The 23,055-nt window shown below is 40.4% G+C and overlaps 2 protein-coding genes across 2 annotated transcripts; one reads left to right on the top strand and one right to left on the bottom strand.

Moving 5' to 3' along the window:
• Nucleotides 1–257: 257 nt before the first annotated feature.
• Nucleotides 258–14,236, top strand: ETFDH (electron transfer flavoprotein dehydrogenase). Its single transcript, XM_015860877.2, has 13 exons — nucleotides 258–391; nucleotides 2,430–2,576; nucleotides 3,366–3,595; nucleotides 3,807–3,888; nucleotides 4,149–4,267; nucleotides 4,582–4,659; nucleotides 6,412–6,558; nucleotides 8,279–8,419; nucleotides 9,609–9,752; nucleotides 11,957–12,125; nucleotides 12,415–12,597; nucleotides 12,933–13,154; nucleotides 13,416–14,236. Exons 1-13 carry the CDS (start codon nucleotides 358–360, stop codon nucleotides 13,577–13,579), a joined length of 1,860 nt encoding a protein of 619 aa, XP_015716363.1. The 5' UTR covers nucleotides 258–357; the 3' UTR covers nucleotides 13,580–14,236.
• A 106-nt stretch (nucleotides 14,237–14,342) lies between these two features.
• On the bottom strand, nucleotides 14,343–22,683 carry PPID (peptidylprolyl isomerase D). Its single transcript, XM_015860878.1, has 10 exons — nucleotides 22,542–22,683; nucleotides 21,896–22,036; nucleotides 21,706–21,812; nucleotides 20,358–20,546; nucleotides 20,137–20,259; nucleotides 19,036–19,142; nucleotides 16,677–16,818; nucleotides 15,239–15,325; nucleotides 15,110–15,152; nucleotides 14,343–14,573 (listed from the first exon to the last, which is right to left on the bottom strand). The coding sequence occupies exons 1-10, from the start codon at nucleotides 22,624–22,626 to the stop codon at nucleotides 14,485–14,487; spliced, it is 1,113 nt and encodes a 370-aa protein (XP_015716364.1). The 5' UTR covers nucleotides 22,627–22,683; the 3' UTR covers nucleotides 14,343–14,484.
• Between the last annotated feature and the right edge of the window lie 372 nt (nucleotides 22,684–23,055).

The raw sequence follows: 23,055 nt of genomic DNA on the forward strand, positions 1-23,055 counted from the left end.
CCACCTCCTCCCGCCCGCTCGGCGTTCACTCACGTCGCCGATCTGCATCTCCACCTCCTCCAACTGCGGGACTCCGGCCGGCGCCGCTCCCTCGCTACCGCTGCGGTCCCGCCGAGGCGCGGTGCCGTGCGATGTCCCGCTGCCCCGCTCACCGCTCGGCGGGGCCGCCTCAGCCATCGCCCGCGCTACGAGCCGCACCGCCCCGATCCCGGCCTGCCCCGCGACAGCCGCGGCACGTCGGGAGCGGTAGTTCGCCTCCAGGGGCGGGGCCAGCGTCGTATAGTGCGCGTGTGCGGGGGGGACAGGGGCAGATGCCCGCGGTGTTGGGGTTAAGGAGTTTGTTTGTGTGCTGCTGCCATGTTGTTTGCCCGCTGTCCGTTCTCCAGCCGAGGTAACGTAGCGGTTCGCTTGCGGGGAGCCGGTTCTAGGGCTGCACGGCGCGGTGGGGCTGGCGGTGGTGCGGAATGAGAGCAAAGGTCGCCGCTTCGCAGCTACCGGCGCTGTTCCCGTGTCCGGCCGGTGGCTCTGGGGGCTCCGGGTGGGCGCCGCGTCCCGCTCAGTGAAGGAACGGTGGGAGAGCGGAACGTCCGAGAGGCCTGTAGTGCGGTAACGAGCCGTGCTGCAGCCGGCTGCCTGCCCGCTCCTCGGCTCCCAGCTGTCAGGCTGTCCGGAACTGGGTAGCGCCGTGTGTCCTTTAGCTGTGCCGCGCAGCTCTGAGTGCCGTCAGCTCTGCTTGCACGTCAGAAGTTAAGCTAGGCATCCTGTGGTGACAGGATGGGGGAACTTGTTCAGCACGGAGATGAAAAGGCTCTGGGGAGGCATCACTGTGGCCTTATAGTTCTTAAAAGAAGCATATGAATAGAAGGAAAAACAACGTTTTGCTCAGTGGGGAGTTGGAGCTGGGTGGGTTTTGATGTCCCTTCCAACCCATACCGTTCTGTGGTTGTGTTTTCATACGTTTACAGGTGTCATTGTACTTACAGAACGTACTGCTTCTTTTGTGTTGGAACAAACCCTTAAAGGTCATCTAATCCAACTTCTCTGCGGCAAATAGGGGCATCTACAGTTAGATCAGGTTGCTCTGAGTCCCATCCAGCCTGACCTTAAATGTCTCCGGTGATGGGGCACCTACCACCTCTCTGGGCAACTGTCCCAGTGTCTTACCACTCTTGCTGTTAAAAAACTTCTAACTTATATCCAATCTAAACATTCACTCTTTTAGTTTGCAACTCTTTTCCCTTGTCCTGTCATGACAGACCTTGCTAAAGAATCTGTCCTCTTCCTTCTCATAGCCCCTTTAGATACTGAAAAGCCAGTCTCAGGTCTCCCCAAGGCCTTCTCTTCTCCATGTTGAATGCTCCCAGCTCTCTCAGCATGTCCTTGCAGGAGAGATGTTCTGTCTTTGGGATCATTTTTGTGGCCTTCCTCTGGATGAGCTCCAAGAGATCCTTATTTCTTCTGCATCAAGGATTCCATATGCAGTACAACAGGCAAGGTCTCACCAGTATAAAGTAGACAGGAAGGATTGCCTCCCTTGCCCTGCTGGCCATACTTCTTTTAATGCAACCCAGAATACATTTGGCTTTGTGTGCTGTGAGGGCACATTGCTGACTCATGTCCAGGCTGCCATCCACTAGTACTCCCAAGTCCTTTTTGGCATGGTTGTGCTCCATCCTTACATTCCCCAGCTTGTACTGACAGTGGAAGGTTGCCATGACCAAGTGCAAGACTGCGCTTGGACTTATTGAGACTGTGGAAGGGGTTGGAACTTGATGATCCATGAGATCACTTTCAACCCAGGCCTTTCTATGATTCCTGAGGTTTACCTGGGACTGCTGCTCAAACTTGTCTAGGTCTCTGAATGGTGTCTCATCCCTTTAGATGTGTCAGCCACACCACACAGCTTCCAGTTGCAGGCAAAGAATGCTTGAGTGTTGTGAGAAAACAGGGTTATAGCTCTTAAGCGTTCTTGGCTGTGTACAGAATTCACGTTAAGAATTAATCACAGCTAGTGCTTGTTACTTGATGTGTCCTGCCTCTTTCTGTGCAGGACTGTGATAAGAGATGCTTTTGTTGGCCTTCTAATCACCTATCATGGTTTCAGCTGTAATGTTTTGGTTTTAGGAAAAAAACCAGTGTTAATAACACACCAGTGTTTTAATTGTTGTTGAGCAGTGCTGTGCAGAGTCAAGGTTGTTTCAGTTTATCAGCTTCTCATTTTGCCAGGGTGGGGGCACTGGGAGAGGACAGAGCCTGGACAGCTGACCTGAACTGCTAAAAATCTAGGAATCTGTGTTTATGATTCCTCCTATTCTGGCAGACTTTTGGGGTGGGGAGGGACTATCATGTTTGTTGTACTGCTTGCGCTGGGAAAAATGACAAGTTTTCAAATAGGACTGTTTTGGCAAACCTGTTTTCTCTTTTACCAGCACGTCAGTGCTTTCATGCTCTAAAGTTCCTAAAGAGAGACTGCCTTCCCTCACTGCACGTAGCAGGATGGGCATCCGCTGCCACTGTGCCTCGCATAACCACGCATTATACCATTCATCCTCGGGACAAGGACAAACGATGGGAAGGTTAGTGGGAAAAAATGCATTTTAAAAACTTATATTATGATTGAGCTTTAGTAGCACTGAAATTTGTTGCAGTTTTTCCTTTTAACAGAAATCATGTTAAGCACAGTATTTATATTCCAAATGAAATGTTATGCTTACTGTCTTGTGAGTGTCTTTATTGCTTTGAAATGAGACTAGATTAAATCCAATCCTAGGTATTTCAAGAAAATCCATGATCAACTTTAGCATTAGTGACTATCACAGTAAAGGTTAATTTTGTTGTGTATGTATGTGTTCGACTTCTCAGTTACATTTACTGTAAGAGTTTGGGAAAATGAGATGAATATTTATCTCTAGGCATTCCAGTCTCTGCATTTATCAGTTTTAGTGGTTTCACTTCCAGAACAGACTCTGATTAATCAGTGTAAAATAAAGGAATTTGATCTGACTAAGGATCTTTCAGAGTTCCTTCTCCCTTCCCTAGAATTTCACTGGGTGTCTCAGGTGCAGCTAGCCAGCTGGGCCCCTAATTAACTTCCTAGTATTAACAGTGCATAGAGATTGTTTTTCATGGCTTGTTTTCTTACAACTTAAAAAGAGCTACTGTTGTACTGAAAGGCTAATGTCCTTGTGCACTGTTCCAAGTACTGAAGGGATTCTGTTAAAAATAGTAAATATAGCCACCTTTTACGACAGGTAATACTTCTCAGATACCCAGCGGCCCCAGTATCGCTAAACAAGGTTTAGCAGAAATAGGCTGGAAGAAATTGGTGTTTGGTTTATCTAATTATCCTTTTTTTCCTATTAAAGGGGTGAACATGGAAAGATTTGCAGAGGAAGCTGATGTTGTCATTGTTGGAGGAGGCCCTGCAGGTCTTTCTGCTGCTATTCGTCTCAAACAGTTAGCTGCTGAGCATGGCAAAGAAATACGTGTCTGTCTGGTGGAAAAGGCATCTCAGATTGGTGCACATACCCTGTCTGGTGCTTGTCTTGAGCCACGATCCTTAGAAGAGCTCTTTCCAGACTGGAAGGAGCGGGGGGTATGTATGAACATCCAAGCACATTACTAGTATGTAATAAATTCATCCATTCAACTAAATTTTGTGTTGCATAGTATTGGATAAAATATGTTGATCTTGCAAGGCACAAGCAATAAGAGTTTTTTTGCTTTGCTGTGTTGGATTATTTTGTTGTTCTAATTGGCTCTAAAAACAACTTGCGGCCCTGTTTCTGTTCTCCTTTTTTATGTAGGCTCCACTTCATACTCCCGTAACTGAAGACAAGTTTGGGATTTTAACAAAGAAATCTAGAATTCCAGTACCAATTCTGCCAGGTAAAGTTTGGGGAGGAGCTATTTGTACTGTCTTTTCAGTTTTCTTTTTAATTTTTTTGTGCCTTAAACAATTTTGATTCAGTGTAGCATTATGAGTGTATGGAGAATCGCTTGCAGTGTTTGGATCTGTGTAATAACACTGGTATTATTTTGAAGATAGTAGTTGTAGAAGAAGATATAACATCAGATGCATATAGCTTGTTATCTTGCTTAGTGTTCTGTTTCAGGTTTGTTTGTGTATTTATTTGTTTCTCGCCTAGGACTTCCAATGGTTAATCACGGGAATTACATAGTACGTCTGGGACACTTTGTGAGATGGTTGGGTGAACAAGCAGAAGCTTTGGGTGTGGAGCTGTATCCAGGATATGCAGCTGCTGAGGTAATAATGGCATCAGCATATATACAAGATGCATATTGGAACCCCCTTTGCTGCACCCCATGTTATTTGTACATTCACAGAATTTGTACAGTCACAACATTCAGTGACTGAATTCCCTAGCCCAGTTCCAGCAAAACAGATCATAAAGTACATTAATAAGTACTTTGTCTTCCAAGTTGTACCATTAGACAATGTTTCCACTGTCTAATTGGTGCTAGACTTGGTGTTAAGAAATTGTGTATTAGATCTTGTGAGTGGATGATAGATCATTTAAATGCTTTTTTGTTGTTGCTTTTGTTTAAATATTTCCAAAGGTTCTTTTTCATGAAGATGGTAGTGTGAAAGGAATAGCAACTAACGATGTAGGCATTCAAAAGGACGGAGCACCTAAAGTAAGTAGCAATGTTTTCCCTAATTAGAGATCTGATTTTTGTGGTTGTGATGTATCTGCTTCTAATGGTGTCAGTGATCTCACGGCAGACTAAGAAAAATTAAAAATTCTGTGCCTTTTTTTCTTTTCTATATAAAATTGATTAATTACACAAGAAAGATTTGGTCTTGGAACATTGTAAATTCCTTCTGAGATGAGTAGAAAAAGCCTTTGAAAAAAGGAGGTTTGGCTGTGGATGGCTTGAAGGAAAGTCTGAAAGGCTGCTTTGGTATAGAAGAGATCAGGAAACAAAGGAAAGAATTCCAGAAACACTTAGAAAAATGGTCTAAAGGTGGAACAGAAGCTGTTGTCCAGCTGGTAGCTACCAATGTGTAAGAAAGCATACTCCTGGCTGATTTATTTTCTTCCATACAACTGCAGCCACATTTGTTGACAGTCTGTCTGCTTTGCTGGGACAAGGTGCGTGCTCAGTCTTTATACCTTTGGATGCAGCAGCTGTTCAACCAGCACAAAACATGACCCTCTGTCCTCAGTATCAGACTTCAGCTGATTTTTAGTGCAATCCATTACCTGTGGTAAGCATGTTTTCTCCTTGTGCAATACACAGGGAGAGTTCAGTACCTCACAGTAGCTCAATTTTTGCACAGTTATGAGGCTACAGAAATTCTGGACACAAGATTTTGTAGGGTTTTTTTCCCCATATTCTTTCTTAGATGAAGTCTCTTACTTATTTACATAATGCTTCAGAGAAGTATTTACTTTCATATAAAAATTCGGGCTATTTTTCTCATTTAAGACAGGGATTGAGAAGAAAAGACTCATCCTTGTTTTAAGAGGGGAAAAAAAGCAATGGGGGAGGAAGTGGTGGTGGGGAGATGTGATATATTTTTATTAGTATAATGTTGTCTGTCTCCCACAGTGAATATAAACATACAATTTCCAGGTATACGTTTCCTCCAGTAGGAGGTGCAAGTAATATGCCACAGTAACAAAAGATAGTTTAGGTTTAATTCAAGAGGAAATATGCTTTTTTTTTTTCTTTTTAATTTAGTTCTAAATTTCTTTTATTGCCACTCATTCTTGTAGAAGGTATCTATGAAAATAATATTGCATGTTAAATTGATTAATTTGTATGTAATTAAGATGCAGCCATAATAAACTGAGTATTCAAGTGTTTTACCTGTCAATTCATAGTACTTCCTGGGCATTAAGATTCAGATAAATAGAGTTTGCATAATCTTCAAAGCAAAATTACCTCCAATGTGTTTGTACAGAGCCTGTGGTTAACAATTATAGTTTCATCTTGTAGTCAACACCAATCAAACAAAAAACAAGGAAGGTAAGAATGCATAATTAGTATTTAGATAATATATATTTAGAATCTAGTATCCTTAAAATGCAAAATTAATCTACTAGCCTATTCTAGTCTAATAAAAGTGAAGTTAGAGGTTAAGTTTTTGTTCTGTTGGTGTTCCTCTGCATGGTGTGAGCAAGCTGATCTGGTACGAGAATCTTTTCCAATGCAGAGTAGTGATTCAGTGTAGTGCTGTTCTACTGGAACTCCCTTGCAAGGTTGAACTGTATTATAGATGGCTGTAAAATACAACTGTACAAGAGCCATAGCTTGCAGTGGTTTGTCGACTCTGGTCAGGACCACAGAATATTGTAAAATTACGTTATTACTCTCAATTTTCTTCCTGGGAGTTTGTTGTAACACAGTTGTAACTGCTTACGAGATGCTCTATTTTTGCAGGCTACTTTTGAACGAGGCTTGGAACTCCATGCGAAGGTCACTGTCTTTGCTGAAGGCTGTCATGGACATCTAGCCAAACAACTATACACGAAATACAACCTTAGGGAGAATTGCCAAGCCCAGAGCTATGGCATTGGGTTGAAAGAGGTATGATCTGCATTATTTTAATGGTAAAGGAAAGTACTGTCAAGATACAATGTAGTTTGTATTCAAGCTACTTTGTGTAAGTCATTGCAATGATTTGAGCAACAGTTTCAGATGTCAAAGGCTTTGCAGTTTTGAAGCTGATAGCGTTCTCTGAACGTCTTAACTGAATGTCTGTTTCAGCTGCCATTTCTCTTTTTACCTAGAGGTATCTATAAATCCATTTTCACTTCTTTAAAATCCTTCTCATTTGTGAAATCTGCTTTTCAGTATTCCTAGTGAATAAGAGGATTTTAGGGTATTTTAATATCTGAGAATAGGAAGAATGGTTGTATGATTTTCTTGTGTATTTGTTAGAAAGGAAAGTGCTGTTTCAGATGAGTTGTGCTCTCTAAAATACATCTGGATGAGCTTTCCCACTTACTTTTTGCCTTCCAACCCATGGCAGTTCTTTCACTGGGCCTGTAAAATCAGGGATTGGGTTTCATTTTTCAAGTCTTTTATGTTCAGGAAACGTTAGTCATGAAAAATACCAGTTTGTTTAGGGTATGTTGATCTGTTTATTGTTTGACTATAACATATGGTTTAATTCTTTAGGCATGTGCTTCCAACTACAAACTGTTTCCTAAGTAATTATTTTTGATTTCGGTAGAAAATAGACAATTGGTAAATGATCTTACAAAGTGACGTAGTCTTCATTAAAATTTCTCATATCTAAGTTGTTAAAGTTACTGTACAGATAAGACTGCTTTCAGTATAGCTGTCCTCTTTGATAAATATTCCAATAGGAGTGGAGCTATAAAGTGAAATAAAATTATGCTGATGAGCCAATATCCATGCTATGCACATCTGAGGGTTATTTTTACTTTGGACTAGCTCTATCTGAGTCCTGTGAACTGAGTACTGTTTTGTGACTGGAATGCTTTAGATGGGCTTCTGGAGCCTGTCTTGGAGTTGAATTTCATCTGAAAGGAATTCAGTTCATGTCTTCTGTAATGAGAACTAAAGTACAGAAGGTTGGGGTAACCAGGAGCCCTGCTTAAAATGTGCCCTTTAATCCAAACTGAAACATCCACATATGTGTATCCTCTGTGCTTGAAGTGCTCTAATGGCACTGAGCTGCTGGAAGGAGTAGTTCCATTCCCCCTTAATCATTAGATTACTTTTGACATAGGGCTTCATACTGAAGAGATGTTTTGAGAAGTTAGAAGAAAATTGACTGTTAGTGAGAGCATGAAAATGCTTCTGTGAGTACGCTGTGGGTTAAATGAGTAATGGAAATGTGCAGGAAAGAGGGGAGAGGGCAATTAGTTGGACAGCAACATTTAAATCAATTCAGCCATGTGTTTAAGCCTGACTTTGAAAATCTTGTGAGGAATTGTAGTGAATCATATGAAAAAAAAGGTATTTTTGTAGAAAAAGTCTCTCATTAAAAGAATCCAATTGTAGTTGAATGAGATTTTTGGGTATAATACTCAGTCATGTTTTCTAACATGCAGCTTTTCAAGGAAGAGAAGTGCTGTCAAATTTGTAAATGGTAGCCCGAAAAAGTATTTATTTGTTCTCTGGCCTTTAGTTGAATGAGTTTATAATTTGGTCTTAGCAGTAAATTAGTTTATGCAGGATTTTTTTCCCTCATCACTTACTTGTGTGTTAGTCATTTATGCTATTGAAAGCCTGTTGCTTTACAGTATAAAATAATTTTTGGTGATCTTCATTTCAGTTATGGACCATTGATGAAAAGAAATGGAAACCAGGAAGAGTAGAACATACCGTAGGCTGGCCTTTAGACAGACATACCTATGGAGGATCCTTTCTTTATCACTTAAATGAGGGTGAACCTTTAGTTGCCCTTGGATTTGTGGTATGTGAAGTTGTATTTTCTCTCATGTGTTTGTTGTTGTTCAATCTTCATTTTTATACATTCTCTCTGTTTTAATATGGCGATGAAAACACAAGAACGGCAACAGACCAGATTTAGTATCTCCTCAATTTTGAGTGCACTTAGTCCTGTTTAAGACAGGATTAATTTGTCATATTAATATACCTTTAGGCCTAGTGTCTTCTGTTAAGGATGAAATGGAGAACTTAAAAATAGTTTTTTTGTTTTTTTTTTTTTTAAAGTTACAAATTTTGCTAAAGCCATAAAAAAAAAAAATGATTTATCAAATCTGTGCTTGCAAAATTTTTGTGAAACATTTTAAAGATAGGAAATGTCAAAATTGGGTCGCTTTTTGCCTTTTGAAGCTGACATGTCAGTCTAGGCTGATTGTTGTACTGGTTACTACACTGTATTTTCATGAAGCTCAGTAATGAAAGTAGATGCAAATAGTCCTCTGAGAGCAGTGAGCAGATAGAGAAATCAGGGTACTGTTGGATTCTGACTTATAGTGCATTTTGCTGACTTTTGTCAAATAAAACTTGGAGGATCTGGAAGTCATTCCTCTGGACAAAAGAGAAAAATTCAACAACTTATATTTTTCTATGAATATGTTAGAGATGGGAAATGTGTATACCTTTGAACAAGTTCTCAAATGAGTAAAATGCATGTCCCTTCCCATTTTCTTCATCACTCTTTCCCCAGTGCTCAGCTAATGGGAAATAATTGACTGAGCTAGATGATGTGAGCTATTTTCAGTATATGAGTGTGAGGAGGTAACTATCTAGAAGTAACTGATTACTCCTTCTCTCAGCTTGTCTAGGGCAGTTTTTAAAACACAAATTTGCAACTAGTTTTCCTACTTATCCTACCCATTAAACCACATTTAATTTAATTTCACTGATTTATTTCAAAGGCAGGTGGAAGGTGGTTACAATGCAGTTACACACCTCAGTTCTTCAGGTTTTAGGTAGGTCATAGTCTTATGGCAGCAAGTTATCAGATTTGCTTGGCACTGTCCTGTTTTTGGCAGTGCTTTAAGTATGAAGATCCTAAGGTTGGTTCAGTGTAGAATAACATAAGTAGTTGATGTGCTAATACATGGTTGTTTTCTTTTCCTAACTTTTTTGAAATGTCATAATTCATTTTCATTAATGTTACGCTTCTTTTTAAGGTTGGCTTAGATTATCAAAATCCCTATTTGAATCCATTTAGGGAGTTTCAGAGGTGGAAGCACCATCCTACTGTAGAACCTACTTTGGAGGGTGGAAAAAGGATTGCTTATGGTGCCAGAGCACTGAATGAAGGTGGTCTCCAGGTAAATGTTTAATGAAGTTATTTACTTTCAGATCTTGATAGCCGTGTTTGTAGTGCTGCATATTCAGATTGCATGCTGTAGGGAAATGTTAGAAACACATTATCTTGCTGGAGGCAGCTGCTGTGATTTGCTAGACTTCAATTCTGCAATACTAGCAGCCTTCTGACACAGTCACTTCACTTTCTATTTTGTTCATGGGGTCTGTGTTGCAAGCAAATGTGAAAGAGCTACAGATGATTCTTCATTTTGCTTGGAAACCTGGGGCAGAAGGAGGCACCACTTACAGTTCTGCTTTATTGAGTGAGTGGAGGGTGGTGGGATTTTCATAATTGCGTATTCTTTTGCATGCTTGACCCTTAAGTCAGTGACAGTAGCTAGACTGTTTGCAATCTCTAGTCAATTTATGGGGCTGTTTCCCTCTGTTCTCTGACAGCTTTGACTTTCCTTTTATTTTGAATTCCTTCTTTAATATAAATGTGGTGTAAGGCAGCTTTTGCAATACAAGTAAAACTTCAAGATTGGTGTAATCTTTTGGACCTTTGATGCAAGTGTGAATGCCTGGGGCTGAGTCATGTGAGTTCGTGAAGTAACTCACTGATCATGCTTGCAATAACATGTTCAGTCAATCTGCTCTGCAGTCTGAACTGGAAGTATGTTGTGTTGTGTTCTTGGTAATTGGTTCACGGTAGCTGCAGTTGTCACTAGCTTATCTCAGAATGAAGGCTACTCTTTCCAGTGCACTCATTTCTCCATCACAGAGAGTCACTATTGAATTTCTGGCTTAGATTAAGTATTCAGATTCAGTCTTCACTTGCTGCTCCTTACAGTGCTTAAAACATACAGGAGGAGTTATTTTTATTGTCACTCACAGCCATTGTTTGGGCTGAGTTACAGGCAGTGTAGCTCTTTTGCTTCTCTGTCTCCAAATTGTTGGACATCTTTTCTGGACTTAAACCAACACATCCCTTACATTGCACTGCTCCTAATACAACAGCAAGTTTAACTTCATGACTTCTTATAGTTGTCTATTTGTTCATGAAGTTATATTTTTAAGTAGTTTTATAATATAAAATATAAATATATGTATGTATAAATTATACCTCTATATATGTAATTTTTTTAATATATGCACTCAAAAAAACCAAGGAAAACTGAGAGATGAGTCACTTTTTTACTAAAAATCACTGAACATTTTTAAAAGAGTAACTCTTCTTTTGCATATGTTGCTTTGATAACTGTAGCAGTCTGACTCATTTACATCACTGGACTACAGGAAGATTCCCTTATATAAAGTAGCTCCACTTTTCATTTTGATGACAGCATTGCATCAAATAGATCTATAACATCTCTACTGATGTAAGATGATTTCTTTGTCTGTTCTCTACAACCTTATCTCATGTTCTTTAGTCTTCAAAATAAATTGGTGTGAGAAGTAGAACCAAATTAATGTCTTTGATTCGACTAATTGCCCAAGACGCAAGGGACTGCCATTTTAGTGACCACTGTTTGGATATTCAAAAGTGGGTTGCCCTGGTTAAATAGTGAACAGATACTGACAAAACAAGCAGAAGAAAAGCAGCAGTTATTTCAGATTATCTTGAATTCCAGGGGATACTTTTTTTTGGTAGTTAGTACAGGAAGATAAATGTATATTAATAAATACATGTGATACTTGTCACTCAGTGACATCGTGCTACTTGTTGAACAGGAGTAAGAAAATGGTTTAGCACTAAAATGTAGATTTGTTGGCTGCTGAGCAACTTCTCTCAAATAACACATTTTAGGAGAGAGGGCACTATGCAGTTTAACAGAGATTTGTGAAATAGAACAAAGATAGCGGTGTGTAATATACTGTAAGGTGAGACTGTATGGAAAAAATGGAAGCACAAGTGTAATTTAAAACAAAATTCACTTGAAGGTGGAATGTGATATCTGTGGATGACAGTAGCCAGTCTTGTTACAGACCTAGCAACTGGAAAGAGAGTATAAGGAGAGAACAAATGTAGTTACTCTATACTCAGATCTACTGTGGTGGCTGCATTCTTATCGGCTTGACATGCAAAAAATTGAGTGACTATAGTACATCTGTAGGCAGTACGCATCCAAGGGTAACGGACAGTTGAGTCTCATGTCAGTTTGCCAGAATGCTATATTTACTTCAAAGTCAATCAGAAAACACGCTTACTTTCTTTTTTCCTTTCCAGTCAATACCCAAGCTCACTTTCCCAGGTGGATTGTTAATTGGTTGCAGCCCAGGACTCATGAATGTGCCTAAGATTAAAGGGACGCATACTGCAATGAAAAGTGGCATGTTGGCTTCTGAAGCTATCTTTAGCCAATTAACCAATGAAAACCTCCAGTCAAAGACGATAGGTAAGATCACTGTACTGTCATATGGGATTACCTTGTGTTCAGTTAAACCACCAATAATTTAGCTGTAACTTAGCCATCTGCTCCAGAGTAGATACTTGCTTACTGCTGCCAACAAATAAGTCTCTTCAAGAGGTTGAAATACAGTTTAGGATACTCCTACCTTACTAATTCGCAGTTGTGATTTTTGCTCCCTTCATTGTTAACGACTGTCTTCATTCAACAATCGTTTTGTATTTTAAGGATAGCCTTTACGTACTTCAGATACCTAACAAGTAATGTCCTGCTGTAGGACTTGATGTGCAAGAATATGAAGAGAACCTGAAAAAGTCCTGGGTCTGGAAAGAGTTGTACTCAGTTAGAAACATCCGACCATCCTGCCATAGCGTGCTTGGTGTGTATGGAGGAATGATTTACACAGGTATATTTTATTGGCTACTCAGAGGAAAGGAACCGTGGACATTGAAACATCCAGGTAATTTCATTATTTCCTGAAAGAAGATGCATGTGTCAGTGTCTTCTGATTTTAGTTGAAGCTAGAGCATTTGTGGTCAGGTGGCAAGGACTCTAGAAATCAGTGGCTAATCAGTGAAGCAGACTTGTTATACTACCTAGCAGCGCATCATGTACACAAAGGCATTAAAGCAGCATTCCGCTTTGGCATAGGTGCATCTCTTGAACAGGACAACTTCTTAAGAAATAGTTCATTCTGATAATGAGAGAAGTCAAAAAAGCTAGATTAAATTGTTCAAGATTGACTGCATATTACAGTAATTCTACACTGACTCTTATTTGTTAATAATGTATTAGGACCAGATTTTGCTCAGCTCAAGCCAGCCAAAGACTGCACACCTATTGAATACCCAAAGCCTGATGGAAAAATCAGTTTTGATCTCCTGTCATCTGTGGCTTTAAGCGGTACGAATCATGAACATGACCAGCCTGCTCATTTGACTCTGAAAGATGACAGCATCCCTGTGAGCAGGAATCTGGCTGTATTTGATGGACCAGAACAAAGGTTTTGCCCAGCAGGTAGGTAATAAAAACAAAGTGTGAGAGACTTTTTGCAAGCTTAAAAGAATAAAAACTCCAAGTATTCTATTCCTGTCCTCTTCCTAGAAGAGGGTTCAAGGGGCAGTCTTCAAATTTATGTTGTTAAAAATATTTTCATGACAAAACAGTTGGTAAACATAGAAGAAAGCTATTCAGTGACACTTCTAATATACTTCTGTCCTTATGCTTGCAATGTGTTTGATCTTACATGCAAGTGACACGGACTTGTGTTTTTCCCAGGAGTTTATGAATATGTCCCTCTGGAAACAGGAGAAGGATCAAGACTGCAGATAAACGCTCAGAACTGTGTCCACTGCAAAACATGTGATATTAAAGACCCAAGTCAGAACATTAACTGGGTAGTGCCCGAAGGTGGTGGAGGACCAGCTTATAATGGGATGTAAACAAGCGGGAAAACTTTTCAGTAACTTCTGATCAACCAGCAGCTAAGTTGAAGTGTTCTACGCTGAAGTGTAAAGTACAGCACTAATTTGAATGTTTCAGTCTGAGACTAACGTGCCATTCTCAATTTTAGGTATGACCATTGCATAAAATGGAAAAACAGTGGGATCTGGTTAAACTCTAGCCGTATTTAAATAGAACTTCTTTTCAGGAGTCTTGTGGCAGGCAGAAGAACGTTATTCTCTGGACTAACAAATGAACTTTGCATCTTGGATATGTTGAAGTTCAGTGTTGATTCTGGCTCTAGCTCCTGTCATTGGTGTGGTGGAAGAGTTTAGTGACTATCTCTAAAAAAACAAAAAAGGGCTTTGCCTGTCTACCTGAAGTGCTTTACTACATGTAGTCCTACCTCACAGTAGGGAAAATATATTAATCTAGAAAACTGTCACTGTTTGTGCTATATCTTTTACATAACAGTTAAGATTTGTTTCTGTTTTTCTTCCTGATGATGACAGGGAGCCCATCTGTAATACAGTCTGTAAGGAAGTTTAACAAGTGCTTCATAGTTGCACCCTTGTGATATGTCTGTCAGCACTTGTTTCTTGCAAGGAATCAGGCCTGCACTAATAAATAAATAAATAAATAAACTGCCCAAATTGCTTCAGTGGTAAACCAGACTTCTTAGGAAGCACCATTAAGCCACAAAAGCACAACAACTACTGCTTTTATGCATTAACAACATATCTGAATCACCAAACGCAAGTATGACGTTTGAACAATGTCTTTATTATTAGACTTGTAAACACAAAACTGCAGTACAGGGCAAGTGAAAGAAGGAACACTTACAGCTCTGTTTAGCCTTTTGCATGAGTTAGTGCATAGAATTCAACATTTAGGATTAGAAAAATCAAGCAAACATTTTAGCATAGGCTGCCTTCTCTTTCTCCTTTTGAGCTTTTATCTTCTGCTTGATTTTGAGCGTTTCCGTCTGGATAGCTGTTGGAAAAGAAAATCCGTGGCACGGTTATAGTAATGTCTTTACATTAGCTTTCTCAGTATGTCAAGACCAGATCTCACTGCTGCAAGTATTTTTATGTACTGGACTACATTTCATTTTCTGTTAGATCACATACCAGCAGCAAACAGAATTTGTTCCATACTTTCTTTCACCTGGTAAGGTAACCGCATAGGGAAGGATGTAAGAAGCACGCTGCTGATGTCCACACCGGACTTACGATGTAAAAATCTTTTCCTATTAGATGTTACTGCAACCTGGGAATTAAGATCACTATGAGCTTTGCTGTTGACCTCTGTACCTATATAAGCAGGTTGTGCAGAGCAACAGAAGCATCAGTGCTGTACAAGAACATATTTCTGTGTCAGGAGACTTGTGCTTAGTACACTGGCATTTTAAGTTTCAGCAGCCTCCATTTCAGGCATCATAGTGTTATGATTTTCTATGCAAGTATTACCCTGGTTACTTCGTTACATTCTTGAAATAAAGAGTCTGTAAGAAGTAGCTTTATTTTTACCTTTGTCCTCAGGGGCAATTTCATGAGCCTTTTTAAGATCAGCCTTAAGAGAAAAAGAGATATAAATAAATGTTCTGATTAAACATTTAGATTAAGATAATAATTATTATTAAATATTGTGATAATTACCAGTGCCTGATCAAGATCTTTTATTCCTTGCCATCCTTGAGCCCGTCTGTAGAGAGCTTTAGTATTTGCTGGATCTATTTCAAGAGCCTGTGAATTTAATAAAATTGTCACGTTAACATGTAGTACTTCACAGCTATCATCTCTACAAATGGCACTGTTCCCACCAGTAGACAATCTCCCTATTTGATTTGAGGGTAAGCTTTCAAAGATTACCAGGGGAAAGAACACACTAGACTGTAACACACTCAATAGCTATCTTATCTTTTCTAGTACTGCTGTACCACAAGCAGGCTTTTGTCAAGGGCCAGCGTATATAAAGATAAAATGGAACTGCATCTGTACAGCTGTCAAGGTGCTGCTGCAGTTCAAATTATCCTAACTCTGAGGCTCAGCGTACAGCTCTCTGTGTTGCAGCACCTTCCTCCACACGAGAACAAAACAGAAATATGGTATCGTTAAGTAAAACAGAACTTTCTGTTCCTATCCTTTGGTGAAAAATCTTTTCACAATGGAATAGGAAGATTCATATAATCATATGATTCAGGAACCTCGTCAGGTTTCAGTCATTACACCTTTGCTGAATGGAATGGTTTCATTGATAAGCATATTAGCTAATTTAAGTCAAGGGTTGTATGAATGGGTTTAGCACTTTGCAGTTTCTTATTTGCACCAAACGATGCACTTATTAGAGACTGGTTATGGTGCTGCCTTTAGCAATTTTGCAATCATAAATACATGTACATGTATTTTTCAGACTCGCAAGTATTACGAGTATAATGATCAGACATTTTTATATGTAATGCTTAAATGCTATTTTGATTTTTATCAGATCTTTTAATGACAGATGTCATGTTACACTTCATTTTTTTCCGCTTCCATTGTCCATCCTGAATTGCCAGTTGTGAAAGTTCTGCAGAACACCATTAGCAGGCAGAAGAGAGCCAGCTCTTTAAAAAGACCTCAGGTGCAGATCAGCTGGGACTCCACATTTTCAGCCAGGAGCCCCAACAGGTGTTCATTATGTACCTCTACTAACAGATAAGTGTTCTAAAACTCATTTGTTTTTCGTTTTTCTTTCAAAATTTCAGTTAGTAAACTTGAAATAATTTATCTAATATTTATTCAGTCCTGTTGTTTTCAGGCTTTTTTTTCTTGCCTCTAATTCTATTTTTTCAGTATTTCCTTTTGTTTTCTTTCTTCCCATTCAGCAATTTCATCGCTAAACATAGCCCAAAGAGCTTTAGTTAGTTAGAAAACTGGCTTCAAGGAATGAAACACAAACCTACTGAATTTTCAAACATGTGTCTGCTGGTAATCTAAAAAAAATAGTTTTCTACCACGGGAATGTTGTCACAAGACTCTTAAAAAGCTCTCAGTTTCAGTCTCCATTCCCTCTATAGGCTAATTGTTAATCAAATTACTTAATGCTAAATTTTACCTCTGAACAACTTTCGATGGCTCCCTGCCAATCCGACAGTTTCAGTTTACAAGCGCCAATGTTTAAAATGCAGCTTAATCCAATGGTCTTTAGCTTTGGCTTGTCTCCTTCCTCTGCCAGTATTTCAGAAGCTTCTACATACCTGGAGAAAAACAGGTTCACAAAGCACATGTGCTACTGTTACAGCTTTGGTTTTGTTCTGCCCTTAGCTAACTTTCCACAAATAGGCACAAGCTGCCTTCTCTAAAGCGGCATTTTTAATGCAGTTACAATTCCATTATTACAAATGATTTTGCACCACAGTATGTGAGACTTACCCTAACAAAAGGTGTAATTATGGCTGAGTGTAAGAACACGAGAGGAACGTACTCCTCCTGACCCTACACTAACAGTATCTTCTCTTTTTCTTAGACAAGACTGTTTTAGATGGCACTAAACCATTAAAATTTATCTCTGTGATTGTTTATTCCTACTAACCATAATGTTTACCTGTGTCTATACATCACAGGTGAACTGAGAGGTAAGTTGTATTTCCTTTTTCTTAATTCACAATGTGCTAATGCTGGAAGGTTTTGTTTCAAATGTCAAAGGTCTGCTGTGGATATAAGAGTTCTGAATCTTTTAATGACCTACTTATAGGAATTGTTTCAAAATACACAGTGAAAATTGATCAAAATCATGCTTGCAGACATTCATATATTAATTATGCCATAAGTAACATGCAATTTTTGCAGATTAGTCCTGATATGATTTCAGTTTTTTGTTCCTATCTTTTGAGTACTGGATGGTTTGTATATTATTTTGGAGTATAGAAATAAGTGATGTTCAAAATACATATTAGACATGATGCCATTGAGTATATGCTTGCTGTGCATCATGCAATATGTGAAGCCAGAAGAGAGAACAAAGGTGCAAAAGCAATAGATAATAATATGAAAACTAGTATGTTCAAAGCAAATAGACTATACCGATGGGATCTAGAAATCACACCAAAGTGTGAAAGATCATAACCATTCTAGAAACAAAATTAGAACTTTCAAGTCTGTAAGTTCAGTATAAAGGGAAACAAGGTAATAATACATTAGCGTGAGAAAGTCTGAATTCTTAGGTTAAAAATAACTGGCTAAGCATCAGTAAGATAGGAAAACAAATAACTGGAGATTATAATGGAATCTAAGAGAGAACACACAACACTGATTTTAAAACATCGTTGCCAGGTGAGTTTTAACTAAGACAAGGGAGCTGCTTTTTGGTAAGAGCTTTGTCGGAACTATTCCATACTACCTGAAGTATTAGACTTCGTGATAGAACAGTGAGGCATGTCCACTTGAGTGGACTCTTTATGGGTCAAACAGATAGGTCTACTTAGAGAAGCTACTTTCCATTTGCTAGGGTAAATAGTTAGTATAAAGAAATGGTCTACACAAACTGAAAGAGCCGTTGTTAGATGGCTCACGTTGGCATGACAACTAAATGGGAATGATGGCATAATTATACCTGTTACTTTTCTTAGAATGGTTAGTTAAAACGCAAAGTTCCTTAAGGCTCATTCCAGCCTTTTTTCTTTATGATTTCTAAGAAGTTTCTGTGTCAAATCAGTTATTCCACATTTGCTTTTGGAGTATGAAAAGATTCTTAAAGGCAGGAGAAGTTACATCGTGTGTTAATATCTATAATTGAAGGATGAATTTTTGTGCTTCAGGAAGACAACACTTTTATGAAACCCTATTAGTTTAAATACAGCATTAAAAATTGCTGAATTTATTTTCTTTCATTATTGTTACTGCTGATAAACCAGTGAGTATAAAGCACACACTGCTGGTTCACATTCAGCTGACTGTCCATCAGCACACCAAGGTCCTTTTCCATCAGGCAGCTTTCCAGCCACTCCTCCCCAATCTTGTAGAGTTACCTGGGGTTGTTGTGACCAAAATGCAGGACCTGACACTTGGCCCTATTGAAACCTATACAGTTTACCTTGGCCCATCGATCCAGTCTATCCAGGTCCCGCTGTAGTGCCCTTCTCCCCTCTGTCAGATCAACATTCCCTCCCTTTCCTTTCTGAACACCCAGTATACTGTTGTACTTTTCTTCTTAGGGGTATGCATCAGCACAGAAGCATTAACAGGAAGATTTAGCCAATTCTAAACAATACTGACTACCTATAGCTCTTACCTAGAAGTAAGCAGATGATCTACATGAACAAGTAGCTAAAACTCAACCAAATGCCTCCCAGACTCTGAAAGTTATTGTTTAGAACAGAAAAAAAAAAAAGCAGAGCACCCCAGATGTGTAATTGCTTGATAGTAATGTTGGTTTGGGTTACAGGAACTACCTCATTTAATGATGATGGCCTTACCGTAAACTTTTACTATACTTTTTAGCTGCCACTGCCCAATTTTGCGATTTGAAGAAAGTATTTCCTATATTCTTTATGTCTTCTGCTATGGCCACAATCTTGTCAACCTAATAGATGGAAAATATAACATATAAATTTACTTAGGAAAATAGTCTTGGCTTACCTAATTTTTAACAGTAGGATTCCATGTCCATTCTCTTTCACAGACTACAATGAAGTCTCAGAAGCATTTCAGTTTTAGATAAATACTAGCTTCAAACCACTCCTCTACCATTCTCTACCTTATGGTATGCAGTAGAAAAATTAAACTTGTAATGGGTTTTCTGCAGCATAAAGGAGAAAACACTGCAAATAACACAACAGTTCAGTTTTCCCCTAAATGCTACATAGAGCACTGCTGACCATTATCCATAGAAAAAATTGTATCTCAAAAATCAAACTACTCAACTAAGCTGGCTTTATCTGCAAGGATATTTCATCTTCTGTCTCTCAAAGCGGTACCTGAACTCTGCACATTCTAAACTGAAAGTTGTATCAACACACATTTCATTTCTTTTTCTCAAAACACTTCAAACTTCTATGGATTGAGAAAAAGAGCTGCCTGTGTGCAGCAAATCCATCGTTTCTATTTACAGAGCAGCACATATTTGAAGTGTATAGCAGCACCTAGCTGCTATATACTAAAAATACTTTTAAAGGTTGGTCCTTTATTTTTTGTAAGGCAAAGTTTTAAGGGTGGATATTTTAAACGCTGCCTAAAGTCAATATATGTGATATTAAGTTAGTCATCTCTTGGCTGGAAGTCTAATAATTACAATTTGTCACTACAGCACAAGCAAAAAATGAGTAAAAAGAAACGAAAAGAAATAAGTGCAATATTGTGTTGTTATTTACTGTGAAAAGAAAAATCAGTTGTAATTAGCACTGAATAAAGAGACAGCAGTTCCTTCCCCAGCATTCACTGTCCTAATGGACATTACCAGTTAATCTTGATTACTAGAAATAAAGGCTGAGTGAACACCATTGCAGACACCATGTAACTCGGAGTACTTACAGGTCTTGCATTCTGTAAAATAAGTACCTTAGAAGTAAAGTACTTACATCCTTTAAGTCTATATCTGAATCTTCTGGAAAATCTGGGTAAGTGTCTCCTGAACCATCCTGGGGAACAATCCCCCAGTCATCTCCCTCCTTTAGCTCTCCACATTCTGCAATGACACACAACTGGGGGAAAAAAAAAAAGGTGTCAATAGCAGTTTTGCTTATTAAAACAGTTCCCCCCCAAAAAAAACCCATCCCTAGGTGCCCTAGACTTTGCTTACCTTAGCAGGATTTTCTCCATTTACTTCAACGTTTTCTAATATTTTTACAACACCCATTCCTTTGATCACTTGGCCGAAGACCACATGTTTACCATCCAGGTGCGAAGTAGGCACTGTTGTAATAAAGAACTGGGAGCCATTAGTACCAGGTCCTGCATTGGCCATGCTCAGCAGCCCTGGTTTATCATGCTGCATTTGGGAAAAAACAAACAAAAAACAATACATCACAACCAACGTATACAAGATCGCTTTAATGTACATTGCAAAGACAGACATAATAAGGCCTTGGCAAATCACAGTTACACTCAGTTGGCTGCTAATCTTACTTATCGTGACCAAAGAGGGCCAACACCCAGTTCTGCACTGCACTTGCCACCTAGTGTTCTGACAAGCAGAGCCACTCGCACATCACTTGATGCTCTTAACGTTTGTCTGCTTCTCGTACAGTCAGTCCACCCCACCAGTCAGCTCCTGAGTTGGAACAGATCACTGAGAGAGATGTGAATGTCTCACCTTGGTTTTTTGCTTTCTTTTTCTTTCTTTTTTAATTTGAACTAACACTAGGCATTGCTGACCAATATACTAAAAGCCAACAGTAAGCTCTCGTGTTGCTTTATGTATGCATGTTTTGTTTGTAAAGACTCAGAGAACAAGACAGAAAGTTACAGATGGGCATCTGGTGGCTCTGATTTTCAGAACGTTTCCACACAACTCCATCTTATTTGGGGCCGTGTCTCAGTGTCAGTCCCATGAAAAGTCCTACTTATCAACAAAACTCATGCATTTTCTTGCTTGGAAAAACAATGCTGATGAAGAGGCCCTCCCATGGTGGTTTCAGCTTTCATTTGGTATGATTGCAAAGCAAGTGAAAGGTCTGGAAACATCAGACTGACAGACTCTCAGCTTGCAAACTCTGGCACAGTAACAGCACAGCTCCACGACTGCACTAAGGGGAGTTGCACAATGACACACTGACAACTTCTGCTACAGCTGAACAGAGAAGCATAGAAATAGGGATTGCTTTCACTCCATTCAAGACCATCTCCAGATTACAAAAAACAATGATGCCATAAGATGTCCTTCATCGGAATGCTATGGAGCCCACCAACAAGGACCAATGTGTAAGCGAGATAACCTTTATCCAGCAGTGCCATGGGCACCACCATTGGAAATTAAAGGAACATCTCACAGCTGTAATTGATGGAGCCGCACTCGGGGCTTGTTTTAACCATTGGATAGTGATGCCTGCCAGTTTTTCAGTTGTTGTTTTGCGGTCTCACATAGCAAGACAACTAAACACCACTGGAAATCCAAAACCTGAATAAAATTACTATTTCTAATAGAGTACCTTATAATGGAAGTTTTCATCCTCAAATTTTTCACCGTATATACTTTCTCCGCCTGTGCCATTTTGATTTGAGAAATCTCCACCCTGGACCATAAACTGTTTAATTACTGTAAGATAAAAAACAATTATCAAATGCAGCAGCAGGTCAGGAAAGTCACAAAGATTGATACAAGAACCTCACAGAACTTACTTCTATGGAAGGGACACCCTTTGTAATGGAGGGGTTTTCCAGTTGTCGGCCCCGTTCCTTTCTCTCCCGTACATAATGCACGGAAATTTTCGGCAGTTTTAGGTACGATGTCAGCAAACAACTCAAAGACGATTCGTCCGACTGAAAGGACAGAGAGCACAACATCGATGCGTCAGTCCTGTCCTCGGTACAGCGATGCGCCGCCTAATTCAGGGCAAAGGAAACTAAACGTGTCAGAGCTGATCCTTTTTATTCTGATTGCTGTTACACGTTGGGAATCGCCGGCACAGGGCAGCGCTACGGCTCGCCCGGGGCTCGGGCTGTCTCACACCGAGCGTTCGGCGGCTGATGGCGGCCGCGCCGCACGTGGAGGCGCCCAGGGCCAACCACGCGGCACCGCCCCGTCGCTCGGCGCCGCACCGCCCGCTGTCGGCTCGGGGAGCGGCTGCCATGTTGCCCTTCTCCCTGCTTCCCCCGGCCCTGCCGATTCCGGCACAGAACCCACTAACCCGCTCAGCTCAACCCCCCGCGCTCCTCCGATCCCCGCCCGGCAGCGGCCGCCCCGTGAGGACTCGCTCCCGCTCCCCGCTCCGTAGCGCTCACGCACGGCCCGAACGTTGCGAGCCCGCCCCGCCGCCGCGCCCACCTCGCTCTCCCCCGATGTCTACATCGAAATAGGCGCGGGGGTTGCGGGGGTTGCCGGGCCTCTGTGCAGGGGACGGGTGCGACATTGTGCAGCCGCCCGCAGTCCGCGCTGGCTCCGCCCGCTCAGCTCCCCCCTATTCCGGCCGCCGCGGGGCCGGGGCTGCGGCCCGCTCCGCCCACCGGCGGCAGTGCGACGAGTGGCGGCCGCAGGGGTTTGGGGGAGTCATAATGTTGGGGTGCTGTGTAGGTACACGGGAGAGAGGGGGAGGGAGGACGGGGTTCCCTAACTTAGTGTGGGTTTACAGTTCATACGCAGGCCTTGCTAGAAGCTGCAATCCACCAAAATGTATCAGTTGTCAAAAATGTTTAGAAACACGGAGAAATGGCGGCTTTCTAAAGGTCTGAAAGCAAAATACGTTTCTTCTCGAGGCATGACCATCCCAGCAGCCACTCTGAAGCCGACCATCTCTCTCAGCCACTTGTGTTGGAGCTGTGGAAGCCATCAAGAAACGGAT

This window comes from Coturnix japonica, chromosome 4, assembly GCF_001577835.2.
Source record: "Coturnix japonica isolate 7356 chromosome 4, Coturnix japonica 2.1, whole genome shotgun sequence".
Taxonomy (NCBI): Eukaryota; Metazoa; Chordata; class Aves; order Galliformes; family Phasianidae; genus Coturnix; species Coturnix japonica.